Source organism: Acromyrmex echinatior, chromosome 1, assembly GCF_024713525.1.
Source record: "Acromyrmex echinatior isolate Ae372 chromosome 1, ASM2471352v2, whole genome shotgun sequence".
NCBI classification, from domain to species: domain Eukaryota; kingdom Metazoa; phylum Arthropoda; class Insecta; order Hymenoptera; family Formicidae; genus Acromyrmex; species Acromyrmex echinatior.
In genome coordinates this window covers 21,791,828-21,812,453 of record NC_141852.1, presented here as the reverse complement: position 1 = coordinate 21,812,453, position 20,626 = coordinate 21,791,828, and the positions used below count along the sequence as shown (strand labels likewise).

Genomic DNA, 20,626 nt, shown 5'->3' with positions numbered 1-20,626 from the left:
ATCCTGTCAGATGCCTCTCTCCGGCATGCGAATACGCGACTTAGAAAAATTTCCATCATAAGAACGCGGATAAGTGCACGGGACACATGCTGGATTCGCTCGCGTATATTCCTCCGTTAATCTCATCGTTACTCAACAGACACGCGATATCCATGCATGAAAGTTTTAACGCCGTAATATATTCGCGACGGTAAGAATCCGATGTCAAGGTCGCGATGTTCATATCGGGCGTAAAGCGGCGACGACAAATTGTCCGACGCAGTCGATCGTAAAAGAATACCCACCCTGATCCCAGGATTAGGGATTGATATAAATTCCGCGTTCAAAGGAAACGAATCGGACTCGGTGTGGTTAATTAAAGGTGTGATTTGAATAAATGCGCCGATTATTCTTCAAAGTCGGAGATCCACTCATTGTTCTCGCAGAACAGTTGAACATATCAATTTAAATTCTCATCCGGATCGACATTGAGCATTATGCAGCGTATCCGAACGATAAAGATTCGATTAAGCTCAATATTACAATAATAATTTTTTATTTTCCCACAAATGATACTGATAATGAATCAAAAGTTATGTAAGTATTTTATACTCAGATAATGACGTCACTACTTGCTTAGTTTAGTAAAAATAATGTTATCTCATAACAACACAGATTTATAAACTTCACTTTTAATGTAAGTTAACAATTCTCAGTAAAGTACACAGTCTCGAGTTTATGCAGATTGTAGATAAAAACTCACTCGTCAGAATGAAAAGGAAGTGCATTCAACTGAGTTATCAAAAGTCGTCAAATGAGAATTATCTGAGTTTTTGAAAAGCGTTAATGGAAAGCTACAAATGTCTATGTATGGAGGAAGATGACAATTTATACAAGAGAAAGGTAATAATTTATACACAAAAGATTGACGATGTGTTTTTAATGAATCGGACGAAGATCGTATAATCGTACAATAATTTAACAGGTTGTAAGATGCTTGTTACATGATAAATGAATGCAAGACGGGAACGAATAATAATGATGTCCAAAGAGCGAGCTATCATGAACGAGCTTGTCATTAATCAGTCATTCATGAAACTCTCGCTGAAGATATAATATTTTATTCTAATTATTTAAGCACGATGCAAATGACTTATATCCGCGCGTTTTCTTTTGACTCTTTAAAGTCTAGATTTTTGTTACGATTAATTTTGAGATTTCAATATTACTTTTAACAACCACTTTTACTTAAAAAAAATAAAAATACAGATTCATTTAAAGAAATATTCTATGAAATATCTATAAAATGTTTAGAAATTTTGAAATTTATTTCGTAAAGAGTCAAACTATAATAAAAAATGGTATTATTACAGGATATCAATCAAGATATCGATCATGTTACGAAAAATTTATTAAAAGTTACCAATAAAAATAAATATAAACGCGCAAAGAAAATTCTCGCGACATCAACGAACGAAACGGTCGAATTCTTATTTTGAGAATTCAATTTTCTCGTTCGAGTGTATCTAATGGCGATATTGAGAGGATTGAGCAATGGGTGTTAAAATCGGCCAAGTACTGATCGGTCGAGCATAGGAAGTTGCCCAGTACAAGGTCGGTTCGCTCGTGATCGGTACAGCTTCGAGTTTGGTATTGCGATGAATCTGAATCCTATTCTGGTTGGAGATGGCAGTGACAACTGGAAGTGTCTCCTTCACGACGACTGGAATCGCTTCTTTGACGAAGACCGGAAGTGTTTGCTTGGCGACGACCGAAACTGCTTCATTGACAACAACAGGAACTGATTCCTTGGCGAGGACCGGAAGTGTCTGCTTGGCGATCACTGGAACTGCTTCATTGACGACGACAGGAACCGGTTCCTTGGCGAGAACCGGAAGTGCCTGCTTGGCGATCACCGGAACTGCTTCATTGACGACGACAGGAACCGGTTCCTTGGTGAGAACCGGAAGTGCCTGCTTGGCGATCACCGGAACTGCTTCATTGACGACGACAGGAACCGGTTCCTTGGCGACCGGAACAGCGGCGATTGGCGTCTCGACGATGGCCAGCTGTGCCGCGTCCATCTTCACGGCATCCTTGCGATTTGAGCCTTCCAATCCGAGATTTCTGTGAAGCTGAATCCGATTTTCATTGTAATCGGAAAAATCAGAAACGAACGAAAGCGGCTCCAACTTGACGGCGGCCGCCTCCGCTATCTGCGGCTGAACCTCGATCGTTTCTACATTGACGAGTTTTTCCGGCACCTCGACGCGAAGATTGTTATGTACCTGGACGCGACTCTGATGAGAGGTCGCCAAAGGTACCTGACTGGGAAGGATCACCGTCTCGGCAGGTTCCGACAGGACTCCGATCGTCTTGATAGATTGAACGGCCTTCAAACGAATGTTATTGTGAACATCGACGCGGCTCTGATGAGAAGTCGCCGCTCCAGTCAATCTCGGGATCAGAGCCGAGTCTAGCAGGCCGTATACGGGGCCGTATACGGGCCCCGCGGCGTCGCGATTGGTCCGACCTTTGTCGGATTTTTCCTCCGGCGCTGGAAGCTCGTGGGAACTCTTCGGCGAGGCGATCGCCGTTGAATCCCGATCGGCCTGATCTCCCTGAGAACTCGGATTTTCTGTCTGATGATCTTGATCGGTCGATGCTTCGAGACTACGCTTCCTGCGGCTCACTAAATGTCCCTTCTCCTCCTCGGTGGCGGCCTTCACGAGTTCCTGCGGGTGGGCGTACCTGGCTAACAGGACCTTGCTGGTCTCGAGCTGTAGATTATCGTCGGTAGGAAGATTTGTCGCCGCGACGCGGAAGCCGCCCTCATCCGCGACGTAGAAGACGGATTGCAGGATACCGTGAGCGTCTACGTAGCTATAGGAGCCGCGCGTGACCCCGTCGAGATCCCGGACTTCCTCTTTGGCAGACGGGCCGCCGGCGTAGCTGTACGCATGTATCCCGGCACGCGTGTCCTGCGACTGATGGTACACCGGAAGCGGATCCGCCAGATAGGCATAGGGCAGCAGGGTCAGCTGCGCACCCGCCGTCACGCCAAGAATCGCGAAAACTGGAATCTGCAGAGTTCAAACAATAGGCTCTTACCTCGAGAATACGGAAGCTGACCAGCATCCAAGATCATTTTTGCCACGCGTAGAAGTGGTACCGTCTACAATATACCGTTTGCAATATACGGAATAAGCTTGGTGTAAAGTACCTAACATACTTCCTGTATGTAAGAGAGCTAAGTATAGGCGCAAGAATATTTTGCAATAAATTCCTTACAGGTTTTTAAGATGCTTATTAGCATCATTATTAAATTGACGATCAATGTAATTTGAGATATTAATATTTTAACTTTATTTTAATATTTTAATTAATTTCCGATTGCGTTTCAAGTCCGACAAACCGAATATCGATAACGCAGTTAATGAAAAATTTATCCGCAAAAATTTGCATATGAATATTAAGCACCAAGATTCATTTCGATCAAAAATAGGATTGTTTCTCTTAATTTATTAGTCTAATTCCTATAATAGAAATAAGTCTTTTTTACTCCAATTCCATCCCTTACGCTCAACCAATTACAGTAAGATTGTCAACCAGTGTTACAAATATATCAAAAATTACTACAATTGCATATTCATACACTCCTACTCTTATTACTTCTTAGTCAAACTCGCCAAACTTAGTCCATGTATTTTAGACGAACACTGAGCCATTTTTCGAAACTGTCTCCTCGATCGAGATTTACGTTCGTATGATACGATGCGATTTTTACTCTAAGCCTGTTTAGTTGAACTTCTTCTATCTTGGAGATAAAAAGAGGAAAGATGAACCATGCAAGAAGTTTAGCTTAAAAGAATAGATCTATGATCTTTTCAGCTAAACTTCTTACTTCATCTTTTTCCTCGTTTTCTCTTCACGTTGGAGAAAAAGAGAGAAAAAAATAAACGATACAAGAAGTTCAGTTAAAGAACGGACCTAAGAACAGACCTTCTATATATTTTATCGTGTGGATCATACTCAGCTAAAATTGCAAAGCGATAATTGTACGTGTTCTATATCGATGCACTTATTGCATGCGCCTGCCATTTGCTTATATAGAACCTCGATATCCCTATGATCATCCTGGTTAGAATTACCAGCCATACCTTTTTAAGAGTACATGTACTCTTTTTGAGATCGTATAAACTTCAGGTTATTAATTAATTTATATCTATAAAGTCATTAATTAATTTATATCTATAAATTTGTATTAAGGATGTATTACATCTTTTTTTTCACAAATGTGTTAATATTTATACTTTAAATAAACTTTAAATAAATGTATAAGAAAGTTGTGTTTATACCAATATATTTTTTTAATAATACATTTTTATTGTTTATTTTCCTTATTATTTTTATTGTTATAAATTAAAATTGGAAAAAACAATGACAAAAATTTCAATTTTTTTGTATAAGTACTTTAAGTATTCAAAATTATTTATGTGAAAAATTTCATTGCAATTCAGAGATTATAGTTACAAAGATTTAGAAGAAATAAATACTTTGTTTATTTACAGAATAACTAATCTCTGCAATGTAACTTTATATAAATCTCAAATATTTAAAACACTTGTATAAAAAATTAAGACTTTTATCACTATTTTATAATACATTTCTATTAGAGTACAGATTTAAAAAATACCTATTACTTATTGAAATAATATTGGATCCAGATAATGAATCGTTAAACTTTTTTGTATTACTTTTAAAAGCGATCTAGAATAATTTATACTTTTTCATAATTTTTTCATTACTATGAGAGAAAATATATATAATACACCTTTAATAAGAATTGTCAAAAAAAATTGTGCTCTAGAAATTTTACTTTATTAAATACATTTAACGCATAAAAAATTCTGCTTCCAGATCATTACCTTTTTTAAAAAAAATGTACATGTATATATTTTGTTATTTAGATGTAGTAACTCTTCTCAAGACATCGGTTCTACAAATGATATCTCGTTACTCGATATCGTAGATTCGTCGGGAGGATAGATACGACAATACGCAAGAGTACGATACATTACACGTGCATTATGCGCATTCGTTCCGGCACAGAAAATTCGGTCGAGTACATTTTATCGCGTAACAAATGCAAATCGTAAGTACACTCGCCCTCGGAACACTCATTTTGCATGCAATCGTCGCGTCAGTGGATTTACTCGCGCAACTAGCTAGCGAACGTTCCTGGGACATGTTCTCATAGAATACCGCGAGAATTACCGCGTCGGGAATTTCGTTCTCTCAGAGGACAAGAGAAAGAGAAGATTCCTCGCGTTCACCGCGGCGAATAGTTGGTAACGAAATATCCGATGAATTTTTACGTCCTCGATATCAGTAGAAGACGTGGGAACAAAGCAAGCGAGTGTGGAACAGGGTGAGTTTATACTTGCCGCTCTTTATGGTCTAATATAAAAGAATATGAAGAAGTGGCGACGGACCGTTCGGTAAGAAGAAAAGTGATAGAGAACAATTCTTTACAGCGGAGCCGTAAGAAGAAGAAAAGAATCGATAACTACAATTTATATTTTCCTTTTAAACTCTCTGCGTCTCTTGATACGAGTGCAACTTATCGGCGAGTACCTATCAGACGAAAACCTAGGTTTTATTCACAGATAAGACAAATAACGAATTGATAATTAAGAATTTCTTAAAATAATTATAATTAAAATAATTGAGTACATCTGCAGAACACATTTAATAATAACTTTACATAAATATTATAATTTCCTACTCATCAATATAAACGTAATATAACAGTTGTTATACATAACAACTGTTAAATATTATTAAATATAAAATTATAACATATTGATGCACTGAAAGAACAATTTTACTAAAGTAACTAAAAGTTTAACTAGATACAGATTTTAAAATAATTTCATTGAACCATCAAGACAATTTTCTCAAAATCAAAAATTCAAAAATCTCAAGCATGCAAAATGTTTTGACATTCTAGCAATCAATTTGGACTACATAATTATTTTAATGATCCAACAAAATTATTATTAAATTTGTATCTAATTAAAATTTTAGATACTTCAGCAAAACTATTCTTTTCATGTAAAATGTTACTGTTTATGTTTTGTAGGTCAATAATTGACTCTGTTACAAAGACAATATAATATATAGTATGTCATTAAACAAATTCTATTCAATATGATAAATTACACAAAATTTTACTAAACAAAATGATGTATTGCAAAAAAAAATTTGCTCAAATGAAAAATTTCAAAATTGTAGTTTCCAACCCACGGTTGGAATTTTAAATCTCCATTCATTCAAACGAGCAACTTTAGAAGAGAATTCTTCGAAACTGTTGCAGTGTCTGCAACGTGTCTAGCAATTTAAGCCACCTATAAATGTTGAACAAAAAGTTGTGAAACAGTTGTAACGTTGTACCCCGCAAGGCCGGACAGAAGTATCTTGCAAAAGGCCAGCAAAAACAGCAGGGTTCTACCCCTTTCTACGTTGATGTTGGATAAGAGTACCATTTGGCAAAGACTCCATCGCCGTAAAACACGCGCGGTGGTCGTGCTCTCGTACCGCGGATTTTACACACGTATATTTTTCCGTGCTTTTATATCTCGGCAAAAAGCAAGTAAACCGACAGGCCTCGCGTAAGAACAACTCTTGCAAATAAATTATAACGCTCGTATATCACTCCCGCGAATATTCGCTCCGCTGCTATTTAACTCGATGTCATCTGTAATAAAGACTTTGATGTTTCACTTTTAGTGCCACGTACAATAAACCAGAAAAAAATGTCTCTACAAAAATCTATATACGTTCTGCGATTTTTCTTACATGCACAGATGTAGATGTAAACACATGATCTAAAAATAAATCAACAAATGCTATTTAACAAAAAATTAATGTCTTGCTAAATTATACGTTATGTTCAATATTGGAATTATCAATAATTAATTTTTATTATTTAAGTATATACTACATTTTTTTTGAAGGATAAAGGAGAGAGAAAAATAAAAACTTATCAACTTAATGATTTACATGTTGTAATAACACTAAGAAAAATGTTTGGTTGAATTAAAAATTCTTATTGAAAATGAACGAATCAAAATTTTCTGGTTAAGTCTACTAGAATTCTATGCACATAAATTTGAGTAATTTTTTAAAGATAATGTTTAAAAATTATAATTATGTTTAACTTAAATTTATAACGATGTATCTTGATTGTTTTGATAATTTTAATATTTATCAATTATGCAAAATATCTAATTTGTTATAAGCTAATTCTCTTCTACTCTACATAATAATACCCAATATCGAAATGTCTACTTTAAGGCTTAAAGAAATAAGATTAAACATTTAGACATTAAAAGAACTGAAGTTCTTCCAAAATGGAAAAATTTAAAGAGACTTCTAAACTGAAGGAAGGATCGACAGTGCTTACCAAGGCCTGCATCGTGCTCGGTGTGTCTCTGTCGACCTCCTTGCTGGCTGAAGGACTGTCCGGGCTGTGCACCTTATTCACGATCTGGTTTTGACTTATATACGTGGCGCGAGCCATGCGGGTTGTCTTCGAACCAGGAACCTGAGGAACCGCCGAAGGACAAGGCGGATCCGCTCACCGAGACAGGATACGTCGATCCCGGATCACATCAGTAAATTCTAAAATCTCAATAAACCCCTCGTGCTGTCTTTGGCATGGTAATATCGTTCGCATGCGTCGTAAAGGTGAGAAAAGTCGACGTACCGGCTTGCGAAAATGAACGATGGAGGTGTCTCGTTTCTCAAGGTGTAAAATAATGAACAAATTGACAAGCATACTGATTTATCATTCGAAAATATCAAAAAACAAATTTAATCTTCATCCTCGCATTTTTGTATCTTAATTTTAATTTATTCACCTTTCGATTTGTGGATTCTTCTGTTTATTCATTTCTGTAAGGAGACTCTACAGCCCATTTAATTCGAAACCGATTATAATGGGGAGGAGCGAACGTTCAATCTTTTGCAACGAATCTCCGGTAGGTTGTAATTATTCTTATAACGTGTGGCGCAGAAACTTTTACACGATACCACAATTAAGGCATCGTTAGAATGAGGCGGGAATTGAATGAAGCGGGAACGTCGGACAGACCGAACTGGTTCGACTTACTCGAGGTCGTTCAACGATCCCAATCGCGGAGATACGGAATTTCTTCGACTGTAATGTAAGCCCGGGCTACCGGAGGCTACGCTCAACCTCGCTTAATCTGCAATGCTGTGATGCACTTTAATGAGGTTCTTGCGCGAAAGCCTTGTTCCGGTTACGATGGATTCTTTACTTAGTCCATGATAATTCAAAGGAATGTAGAAACCTAAGGGAAAAAGTAGTTCAGGGAAGTCTTTCGAACTTGTCTCGCGCTAGTCCAGGGAGATACTTCTGCTAAAAGATTTTTTGAAAAGTAGTTCGATAGTTTACAAGCGAGAGGATTCGCGTTCTCATTATTAGTGTAATGTCATCATTATAATTGCTACGTCGATCGACGTCAAGGACATCAGGATCCGCTCTCGGTAAATGCTGTCTCGTTCTTGCCTCGTTTTATAAATACGCGCGAGTACGTATTTGCTTTTGAGATGAAGCTTGTTCCTTAGGTTTAATGCGCGCGGTTTAATAAAGCGCATACCGAATCGAAACTCATACATGTCATAAGTTTGCGAACAGGATCAAGTAACATGCCTTTAATTTTCTTGGTGGTGCGCCAGGGGAGGAGACTAGAGCCTGACTTGTTGCTCTTCTTATTGCTTCTTCTACCGTGGAGCATACATTTAAGAAACTGCGTATTTATATCAGCAACAAGTTCGTAAAAGGTTTGCATTTAGTGCCTTCCTGACGTCTGCCCATTATTCTCTATTACATTTGCAATAAATTATATACAACAAATATGTGTAAATGTATAATTAATAATAATAAGGGGAGGTGGTGCCATTTCGAACATGGTACAATTTTGAATAAAATAAAATTTGAATCCAATTTCAAAGTTCAAATTTAGCATCGTAAAAATAGATGATTTGGGACAGTACCAAATTTAATTTAAATTTTCTTTACTGACTTGTGGATGAATACCATGAATTTAACAGAAATAAATGCCCAAGTCACCTACATTTGTGGTAACTCTAATGTCATCAAAGGTATCAAAGATATCACCTTAGATAAAAAAAAACAAATTTGAATCTAGAAAATTAAGTATAAATCTTATTTTGTTCAGAATTATATCATGTTCGAAATTATTGTATTATCTTACTCTACAATAAAATTAAAGTGACACACAAACGCTTTTTCAGACGTTAATATACGAAATGCTCAGAGATCTTCAGATCTTTAGATCCCATAGTGTCGGATTTATGTGGCTGAAGATCAGCCGTATAAAAATACCACCACCTATTTAAGAGAATTCGAGTTTTTATTACAAAAATACAAAATCAAAGGCGCAAATCTGAGATCCTTTCCGGATAATTTGCCTTTGAAACGTGACCCAGCACGTTTCGCTTCTTCCTCCGTAGACTCGCGATTTATGCGCGCGATTAGAAGCGAGATTGTGCCTGATGATCGCCGGCAGTTGCGATTTTTCAATCGCGAGAAACTCTCAATTGGCCTTGATCAGGGCCACAACGCGTTCGTGTTCGGCAGAATTGTTCGCCTGCCGTGGCCTTTTTACCCCCTTTTTTTCCGCGCCGCAGACCGCAGACGTCCAGGAATCCCTTCTCTGGCACAATAAAATCACACGACCCTCGTCCTTGGCGGTGCCGGCTTGATGACCCGGACTCGCGCGTGTACACGCAGTGTATGATATTCACGCGTGCCTCGAGCGAGTATTATAATGACATAAAGGGTTGGCGCAGGGAATCAACCTGTCCACTGCTGCAATGTGTAAACCCGACATTACGAGCATTTGCATATATCTTGTTTCTCTAAGAACAACACAGACTCTCAAATAAGGCTGTTACTTTTGATTGTTTTCAAAGATTCGAATCTTTTCGAAGCTATAAAGTTAACCCGAATGACAATTTATTTAGGAAATGCTAAAAATAATGTTTAAAAAATTAATTAATATATACAGGGTGTTTCTGAAATAACGCCCACTAATCATACAGTGCATTCCTAATAAAAAAACTGAATCAAAAAGTCCTCTACCATTTTGCAATTTTCACAATATTTTTTTTTTTACTTACCCAATGAGCAAAATGTTTAAAATCGACGTGTAAGATAATTTTAAAGTATCTTTAAGAGTTCTTTAAGAAACATCTTCAAAATATTTCACAAAGAACATTAAAGATAAAATCTTAAAATTGTTTTATGCATCGATCTTATCTGTTTATTCAGTAATGTTTAGAAATTTAATATTTCGTTAACTATTGCAAAAATTGCAATGATATAGGACTTTTTGACTTAGTTTTTTATTAGAAATAGCACAGTATGATTAGTGGGCATTAAGAAACACCCTATATAAAAAATATAATATTCTTAAAAAATTTGGAAATATATTAATAATATTATAACCTGAAATATTATATATTAATAATTATTTAGATTCAATATATATATATATATATATGCAGATAAAGAGGGATAAAATTAAAATAACACAATCCAATTAAGAAAATTAAAAAATAAAAATAAATTTATTCTTAAATGAATGAATAAAAAAATAATAAATTAATATGGTTATTTTGACTTCACTAATTATAAGTCTCCATGAGCATAAAACAAAAATTTAAAAAACGGAAAATCGAGATAAAGTTGTAAAATCGATAATTAAACTTACGTATTTTTTAATAAAAATTATATAAAAATAAACAATATTACAGCATAAAAAGAGAACAAAAAAATCTCATTTCTAGAATTTCAAAGAAAAATATCTCGCTATAATAATTTCAAGATGAAAAAAGAAAAATGCGAAATTTTTATATATAATTTAAATTAATTCTGTTTGATTTTCTGGTTGATGCTTTCCTGACGCTGAAATCGTTACTTAATGAGATTCATATCTCGCAATCGAGTAACTCGATTCCGAGCGCAGAGGAGGAAATTTCTCATTCTTCTGGTCATCGGCAATATTATCACAATGAAAAATCGGAATGTAAGAAAACGTGGGCGGGTATAGTATCCGCGGAATATCGCGTTCGATCTCGGCACAACGGACTGGTACTCGTGCAAATTTTTTCGTTATGCCTAGCGCGCAAACACGATATAAATAGGGGAACGTTACGATAAGCAGGAAATACAACTTCCATAATACGATGGTCAGTTACCTGCGTATTATTCTGAATTTCAAACAGCCACGGGAACGACGGCACTTAATTCACGCCCAAGCGCACGTGCGCATCGACATCACACCGATTTAGAGTCAACTTTTAATATCGGCGCGAGACTTCTTATATGCTTGACTTTTAAGGGAGCGATCGCGGCGTCGATTCAACCACGGAATTTCACCGCATCTTCCAACCCGGATGTTGAGTTCTCTCTTGAGAATGTCTCGTGCAGAATTCTCATGGGACGCGACACGTTTGTTTGTCAATATCTAAGCATCCCGCTTCCTCATTCCTCCCGGCGGGCAGCCCGTTTTGCAGGGCTAATCCGATGAGACACGCCTTGCGAGTTGAGTCCAAGCGCGGGCGAGGTAAACGACGAGCCGTGACCTTTCAGGTGGTTCTTCTCGCTTCCGGTCATCGTCCGCGCGAATCTTATTCTTGCGAACGCGACGAGACCGTGGGCGCGGATCTCGTCCGCAAGATTCGTTCTCTATTTACCGCTACCAGCGACAGCATCACGTGGGTGAGAAATACCGGGGCGTTGGTATCCGTAGGCGAGGATAGTCCGCGAAAGCGTGGATAATCAGGGAATAGGCTCCCGCATGTCGACGCGAGCACCGAAGGCCGAGAAGACGAAGAGGACGGCGAGGAAAAAGAAAACGGCGACAGAGGATAAGGGAAGAAGGAGATTGCATACCCTATCGAGGGCGAAGGGGACGAGAGACAATAATAGTCGTGAACACGGTCGGCAGAAATACTCGATTACTCGCGCGCTTGCTCCCCGCGCTACTCTTCTCCGTGTGTTGCACACCGTAGGTCAAGGCACGTCTTATTTCCTTAACCCTTCGCGATTCAGCGTGACTTCAAACATACCGACCGACGAGACTTCCTTTTCTCCCTTCCTTCCCCCCCCTCTCTCTCTCTCTCTCTCTCGCTCGTTTTTTTTTAGTTGTAACAATATGTAGAAATTTATTATCTCGTCGTTGTGTGAAATTATTGTAATGATACGCAGCGTAATTATGTACACTCCAAACCAAAAGTTCAGAAATACTTTTTAAAATGTTTTTTGCGATTACTCTTGAAAATATCCATGACGATGTGTTTTTCTGACGATAAATCTTTAGATCTAATAATTGTTATTTGAAGAATTATTGTGAAAAATGAAATGTTGGATATTCGAGTAACTTCAAAAATATCAATTTGTAAAAAATGTTTCCAAACTTTTGGTCTAGAATGTACGTCTGCGAAGTTCGACGATTCCGAATGTCGAAAGAGGAATTACTTGTGCATATAAATTATCCTTCTTCGCTCAATGTAATATTCAGTAAGAGAAATGTATTTTAAAGAAACAACACTTCTCGTCAGAAAACTGATTATTTCTCATTTTTCCTTCAACTTGATGCTATCTCTTCTTTCACTTCATAAATTTCAAACATGAAAATTAATACTTCAATTTTTAATCTTCAAATTAAAAGTTTTCTTTAACTTTACTCGAAATTAATTATGAATATTTTTTATAAGCAAATAGCACGCGATCGAACACTAATATTTTTTATTCTGTCTTATAAGAATTATAAAAGAAATTTTTTTTAATACATTCTTAAAGTTTAAATTGCCTTTTTAATAACTCAAAAACAATGCATCTCGCTATTTCTATCAGTAAAAGATTATTTCAAGTAACATCCTCTTGATCTTTCAAATACGCTGTTCCTATTTTTATCATCATCTTATCAAGACTAAGTTAAACGCTATTTATCATCGTGTACAAGATCACAATCGTGTATTGACGACATTTCTCAAGTCTGCGCAGAGTGGATCGTCAAACCGCCACCTTCTCCTCTCCTTTCACCAATCCTTCGCAGACGCTTGGTGTTGCGTCTCGACGGGATGATCATTTAGAATTCCAACAAGATGCACGCGTTCGCGGACAATAAAATCATCTCTGCGCAAAAATCGCTGCCGGTGGAAGCCCCATGTGCGAAACCACACCCACGCACTTCGCCGCAACGACCGCCGGCGAGATCCAGCTACATACTTGCGGAGGTCGTCTTACGTCGTAAACAACATAAACATAATGCAGTCGAGCTGGTGGACCACACCCGACGTACATATGCATTTACTCACTCTCTCACGAATGCACGCACGTATGCACGCATACAAGTACATATACGTAAGATTCGCATTTACGTATACGTATGCATATCACAGCAAGAACTCAACGCGATTATCCACGTGACGTGACATCGCTCTTCGTGGCGGTCGAAAAATACCGGTAGATAAAGCGAATAAATGGATAAATGAACGCTTCCTCGCTTGATAAATTGAGTAAGTCGCTAAGTAGTCCTTTATCGTGTATATTTAAATTAAAATGCATGTACAACCAAAAGGCGTGTATATTGGAGGTTCGATAGTGTGACTGATGAACCAGCTCACCAGGTATTAGATGCGCTAAACGATAAACGTAATTCTTATCTTTCTTTCTTTATTAGTAGTAACGTTTTTTATATCGAAACTCGACAGGATATTCGGAACACATTAAAGGCACTAACAATATTAACAAACTATGCGATATACATTCTCGAAGAAAAAGATTTGATAAAATAAATTTATATATCGTATAGCTCAATTGATATAAAAAAAAAATATATATATATATATATTACATTATAAAAAATTTTTTTAATTAGTTCATAAATTTTACAATTTCATTAATCTTTTGCAAAGTTTTTCATTTAATTAAAATTATTTAACAAATCCAACTACACATCCTCAGGCTCGACTTGTATATGTAAAGTTCGCCCTTTTCTTAAAATTTGTAACTTTATCGTTCCTGGTTGTTCTAAGATTTTATAAATATTGCTCGAATCCAGCACCGGCTCATCGTTAGCATGCGTCACTATATCTCCAGGCTTCAATCCAGCACTGCAATAATGCACAGAGATAATAATTAAATTTTTTCAATTTTTCATAAATATAATTACCAAATTTAAATCTTGATAAAATACATTGAATATTATTTTATCATTTCTATTTTCTCTCTTATCTATTTGGTTAGTCACTTGATATTCTTTAAAAAAAAAAAAAACTTTTGGTTTCAAACATTTGTAACTTATATATCAATCTCTATACAGAACCTGTGTACATTGCATCAAATTTAAAGTATTATCCATTAAAATTATTTAGTTCTATCAATATAATCGCAGTACATAGAAGATTAGATGTACACAGTAATGTACATGTTGGAAAACTGTTAAAATTTAAAAAAAATTACTCTTTGAGTATAAATTACTTATTAAAGTGTCCTTGAATAAAAAAACAATATAATATATTCTTAATATAATTTCATTAAAAACAGGTTTAAAGGACTAGGTGTGAATATTACAATACAATTTTAGAAAGTCAATTAGCAAATTGGTGTAAATCCTTGTATAGTTATAATTTAAGTTCATAATAAATCATAATAATTAAACGTTTTTACATTATTACTTACATATAAGCCGGAGATCCAATCATTACTTTCCATATAAGAACTCCATGCCGAACATTCATATATTCATAATATTGTTGCATCTCATTTAAGATTTCTGGAGTCAGAGTTTGCATTGTGATGCCCATATACCTTCTCCTGGGTAAATCTTTATGTAACACATCTAAAAGTAACATATAATCAGTAGTTTTAGTGTATCACATTGATAGAATAAACTAGTAGTTTGATTTACCTTTATTTTTTTTGCGTAACTCCGCTTTTTTTAAGAATTCTTTCGCATAATCTATGGGTATAGCAAATGAAATGCCGGATGTCACTTTCATTGAGTTTATGCCTATCGCCTCTCCATTCAAATCCACTAATGGCCCACCTGAATTTCCAAACTAGAAAAAATGCAACTTAATATGAAATATAATGTCTTGCTCAATATTTATTCCAAAAACTAACGGTTACTAACAGTAATTGCAGCATCCGTTTGAATTAATCCCATATTTCGGCTATTTATACCAAGTTCTTGACTCGGTCTATTTACACTGCTTACTATTCCGCTTGTTATAGTGTTGCTAAGATTCAACGGGGCACCAATAGCCACTACAAACTCTCCAGGTCTAAGGTTAGCCGAAGAACCAAGTTTCATTACTGGCAGATTGGTCTGTTCGATTATAAAAATATAAATTAGCAATTACAAATATTTCAATATCAACATTTACACATTTAAAAAAAAGGAATAACAAGGTTACCTTATTTATTCGCACAGTAGCAAGATCACTTTGTAAATCAATGTCTTCTACTGTTCCAGAATATATACTACCATCATGAAGCCGTACCTACCGTGGGAGAATAAGAGCCACAAATATAATTTCAAATAAGAATAATTTACTGCTAACATAAAATTAAATTAAATTAAGAAATGATAAATTTAAGGCTTTAAAAAAATTATATATAAAATGTCCTGAATACTAATATTATGGTGTTTTCCAGCAAGAAACTCAAGTGGTCATTTCATCATTATTTAATATTGGCAGACAACAAGAAGGTAATTTCATTCTGTTACATCTTCGTTTTTTGCTAGAAAGTCTTACTTATAGGATAAAATGCTTGGAAAAGATGAAAGGACTCAGAGAACTTACCTGTATTTTCATTGTTGTATGAGGCTTATTTGCTACAACATGAGCGTTCGTTAATATTAAACCATCCTGATTGATGATAAATCCTGATCCATTACTGGTAAGAATTGGTTTTCCTGAGAAATAGTCTAATCTGTTATATAATCAGAAAGTAAAGAGTTAGTACATATTCCAACTATCATAAATACATTCTAAAAAGATATAGGCTATGTTCGGTTTGGTCATTTATGTGTTTTAAGTTATAGTCAATATTCTGCCTTAACATTTATTAGATATAAAACAAGTCTATTTTTTACAGCTAAACTAGTATGTACTTTTAGATAACTTTTATTTAGATAACTATTTAAAATAAAATAGATATATATTTCGTATTTGGTTAAAGCAAGAAAAGAAGTTCTAATACACAAATAAAAAACAGACCTATATAAGAATAGAATCCCAATAAATATAATAATTTAAGGAAATGCCAACACTAGTTATTCATATGTAATAATACATATATTAAAAAATTAAAAAGATAGAAAACATACTAAAAGCATCTAAACCAAATGTCATATCGTTCATTTGTAACAACAACGATGTAACTAAAAAATTAAAGTTTTCCAAGAAATAAGTTTGAATATTTTCAATCATTAAAATTTTGTAATATTAATTTGAAAATTCAATTTTGGTGTAATAATTGATTATAAAGAAATAAAGGTACATTTCTCTCTCATTTAAACATGTTCTTTTCTTCTATATATTTTCGCTTTTTTGAAGATAACTAAAAAAATGACGAATTTTTAGTTGTGTGTAGTAAACGAGCAATATATATAATGTCATCATATGTCAATCGATGAATTGTTTACCTACTGGCATCCCTGATCTCAATGTACACAACAGATGGTGCAGATATCTCCACCGCGTCCGCTATAAAATTGAACTTGTCCCTTTTCTGGTTGCCGTCAGACAAAGAGATGGCACGAACGGGAGGAATCGGAAGGATCAGACTCTTGATTCCTTGTCGGATGTTATCTCTCCAGTTGTACAAGGCATAGCCAAGACCTGTCGCCGCTACGAACGCGGTACAGGTTAGGAGTCTTTTCGTTCCGTCATTGAATACTGTTCGTCCATGCTGCAACTGTTGCTGTTGCTGTTGCTGCTGCTGATGCGAGTAGAACGTCCGAGTTCCAGCGTGTTGCTTGGCAAACATGAAAGTCGCGAGTCGCGAGACATTCGAATTGCTCGCTCTCGCCAAACAAGTCCATCGCACGAGCGACCAGGAAGACGCCATCTTCAAATTGCAAGATTTGCAAGGCGAGCCGGTGCCGAGCAAGCGGCGGGCAATTGGTGAAAATCGGAGATTTCGACGGAATTTGAATACGCGCGATTGTATCGAAAGTCCATTTTCGGAAGGAAGAAATTGTTATTTCGTGCTGGCACTCAGTTGACTCGCAGATTTCAAATATGAATCCTCGAATCTTCGCGCCCAATCGTCTGCTAGGCACGTCGGTGGTCTTCGGCGTTTTCGGTAAACCTCGTGCGATCTCTTCTCGCTGATTGGCCGAAAAATCAATATCGCACGTGCGCTGCTGTTAAACTTGGCGTGGAGAAACTTCGTATAAAGGTGCTTTTTTATGCCAACGCTCGACGTCAAAATAAGTCACATGATCAAAATTGACGCTTGATATTCATCAATTTCTATTATCTTGACTTATTTTAATGCCGAAAATGAGCGTCAAGCATCGGCATGAAAAAGCATCTTAACATCAAAAAGAAACTCTGAAAGGTTTCCATCTCGATCATCCCATAACGTTTTACGTTAATACGATACATAGAACTGTCAAAAAGCCTATTCTTTTTAGTTGAACTTTAAGCTGAACGAATCGTCCCAGAAATTTTTTGACACAAATTATAAAAATACATATGCATTACTTATTATATCCAAAATCATGACATAAGACTCATTGTCTTTAAGACAATATAATCGATCAATTTTTTATAAGATTACATTTTTAGAATGTCTTTCGATATATACAAATTTTGGATGCTGTGTTGTCAAAATTTGGACCAAATTTATCCTGATTTTGAACGAAAATTATCTCATTTTTTCGGTATTGCAAAGAAAAGAGGACCATCGATCGGATGGGTGCGAGTAGAGAGCCTCCATGTATAAACAAACTTAATTGTTTTTATCAAATTATCTAAAAAATGTATATAAGTAATTTGATTGCAACATATATTTTTTGACTTTTTTGCATAGGATATTTTTTTCAGAGATAAAGAAAAAAGGGAAAAGGAAGAGCAATTATTTGTCATTTAACGTCAAAATGATATTTTTATAATATTATTTTGAAATAACGTGAACTTGCTAAAGTAAAAAAAAAAGAGGACCGTCAATTGAAGTCGATGGGAATAGAAGCAATATATTTCCTTAGGATATTCTATTATAATTTGATCAGATTGATCCCATTCTGATCCAAAACATTAAATCATCCATATGATTAACTCAGGACATTTGTAATTATCATTGTATTAATATAAAACGTCTCTAAAATATCCTATTTTCATCCGAAAAAATTTTGATTATTATTATATTGATAAATGCATTTTTCAACTTTCGACGTACATATATGTCATATGCATTTATGTATTTTATGTATATTATAAAGACATATCTTTGCAATTTAATTGTTAATTTTTTAAATGTATACATAAATATCCCACACAGACATACTGAAAACTACAGTATAACCAGTAGGGACATCTTCGTGTCGGCTTTGATCTTCGTGTTGCTAGTCACGTGAGCATCCGTCATGTTAATTTACTATTAATTTATTTTATTAATTTACATTTACATTACTATCATATACATACATTACATATACATACTGTCATTACACATACATTACTGTCGTCTTGCATTTCATATTGAATCTCGCTCAAAACAAAAGCTGCGCAGCCCTACTGCGCATTTTTTCAAAAGTGACTCTACTCTCATGGACTGTCATGGGGCCTTTGAAAGTACTTTTTTTAAATAGAGTTATTCATTTCTGTGACGCATACTCATTTCCTATAATTTGTATCATACCGAAACGCGCCTGTAAAAAAAAATACTGCGCAGTACTTACAGTTAGTGCTCAGTAGTATTTTTCTATTAGGTTTTTTTAACATCCTAAAAGACATTTTAGGACGCCCACTAAAATCTGAATTAAAAACAGAATGAATTTGGTCATCCAGAAACATCCTAATGATATATTTAAACGACGATGTCCTATGGATAGTAGAATAAGCGGATATATAAACATCCTCAATACATCCTAAATACCTCCTAAGTTTTTTCAAATACGTACTCTGGGATGTTTGAAAATTCCTCGACTTATTATTTTTTGATATTTATGTATTAAAAGTAAAAAAAAAGGGAAAAGAATAAAGAATACCTAGGTAGCAAGCTGATGTTATTTGTTGTCATTTGACGTCAAAATAATGACAAATAATGTCAGCTCGCTGAAGTCAAAAAGAGGATCGTCGATTATAATCGACGAGAGTGGTGGAGGGCCTCTCAATAATCCGTAGAGAAAGACTGTGGATGTTATTAATAGATCGCCAAAAATATCCATGATTATATAATTGTATGTGCATACTTTATGTATATAGAAGCGTCAATAAACGAGTTTCATTCATTTCAAACATTTATTCTCGACCGTTTAGGTTTCTCTCTATACTATTGTACCGGAGAGGAACCGGAGAGGGGCCATCCCGGTATTTCTCGAAATTAAACGGGCTGAAATTAAATGGGCTGAAATTTAATTAGCAACATTTTTTTAGAAAACACAATATTCTTTTAAAATTGAGAGTTACTTATTATCTTCTACTGTTGAAATATATCTATATATGTATATTCTTAAAATTGTTTAACATCTTATTTATTTAAGACAGTCACAAGAGTACTATTAATGGCTATGTTCAGCAGAGAAAGCAGCTTGGCAACTGTTGTAAAATTTTTGTAAAATTTTAATATGATTGATTTCTATATTTAGATCCATAAAGAACCAAAGGCAAGAATTAATCGTTTTAAAGAATTTTACAATAGTTGCAAAGCTGCAGTTTTCTCTGTTAAATGCAGTTGATATCTATATTTACTGGAAGTTAATACTTCGTTAATGAATCCACTGTTGAAAAAAAAACCACTAATGAATTCACATATGAAAAAAAAACCCGACTCATATTCGGAGACAATCTTATCTCCAGTACATATAGCTACGTAGTTCCCAATTATAATTATTCACATAACGAGAGAGAGAGAGAGAGAGAGAGAGAGAGAGAGAGAGAGAGAGAAATATAACAATTCAATAACTTTCCAAATCAGCAAAAGATGACGTCACGAATGTTTCCATATTTATTTCCATAATTATTGTTTATGCATAATAGTCACAAAAAAAATGATGGAATAATAGCAATAATAATTTTATTGAATACAAATAATAAATACTTCGACTCAAATGAACGCAATCATAATGAAGGTTATTTTCTGAATAAATTGTAAAATTATTTAATGGTTCTACAATATTGCAAATGATTTTCTAAATCACTTGATAAATGTATGTCCGTGGACGTATTGAGGATTCCAGTCAGAGGAAAGGAGAAAAGAAATTTATCTTTATATATACAAAACTTATTAAAATATTTATATTAAAGCCAGCTTTTATTCATCCAACTATATATAGAAATCTGTGGCAGT

At 35.1% G+C, this 20,626-nt stretch overlaps 2 protein-coding genes and 1 long non-coding RNA gene across 4 annotated transcripts; 1 reads left to right on the top strand and 2 right to left on the bottom strand.

The window, feature by feature from the left end:
* Positions 1-903: 903 nt before the first annotated feature.
* On the bottom strand, positions 904-7,548 carry LOC105152624 (uncharacterized). The gene is made up of 2 exons (XM_011067022.2): positions 7,448-7,548; positions 904-3,062 (listed from the first exon to the last, which is right to left on the bottom strand). The coding sequence occupies exons 1-2, from the start codon at positions 7,457-7,459 to the stop codon at positions 1,506-1,508; spliced, it is 1,569 nt and encodes a 522-aa protein (XP_011065324.1). The 5' UTR covers positions 7,460-7,548; the 3' UTR covers positions 904-1,505.
* Positions 7,549-13,951: 6,403 nt separating this feature from the next.
* HtrA2 (HTRA2-related serine protease) lies at positions 13,952-17,411 on the bottom strand. Of its 2 annotated transcripts, none has more exons than XM_011067025.2 (7): positions 16,759-17,411; positions 15,910-16,022; positions 15,520-15,606; positions 15,237-15,431; positions 15,012-15,162; positions 14,783-14,942; positions 13,952-14,214 (listed from the first exon to the last, which is right to left on the bottom strand). In XM_011067025.2, exons 1-7 carry the CDS (start codon positions 17,177-17,179, stop codon positions 14,052-14,054), a joined length of 1,290 nt encoding a protein of 429 aa, XP_011065327.1. In that variant the 5' UTR covers positions 17,180-17,411; the 3' UTR covers positions 13,952-14,051. The 2 variants fall into 2 exon arrangements, with proteins under 2 accessions (XP_011065327.1, XP_011065326.1); XM_011067024.2 differs by having other exon boundaries at positions 15,910-16,039; positions 16,755-17,397.
* Positions 15,613-16,627, top strand: LOC147911066 (uncharacterized). The gene is made up of 2 exons (XR_015544192.1): positions 15,613-15,815; positions 15,868-16,627. It is a non-coding gene; the product is annotated as an uncharacterized LOC147911066 (long non-coding RNA).
* Positions 17,412-20,626: the final 3,215 nt, after the last annotated feature.

What these genes read in the sequence shown, in the direction of transcription:
- HtrA2 (XM_011067024.2), bottom strand. Translation starts at nt 17,179, where the DNA reads ATGGCGTCTTCCTGGTCGCTCGTGCGATGGACTTGTTTGGCGAGAGCG. An exon ending in GAGATCAGGGATGCCAGTAG is followed by an intron (nt 16,040 to 16,754) that starts GTAAACAATTCA and finishes ATTATATAACAG; the next exon opens with ATTAGACTATTTCTCAGGAA. An exon ending in ATACAACAATGAAAATACAG is followed by an intron (nt 15,607 to 15,909) that starts GTAAGTTCTCTG and finishes CTCCCACGGTAG; the next exon opens with GTACGGCTTCATGATGGTAG.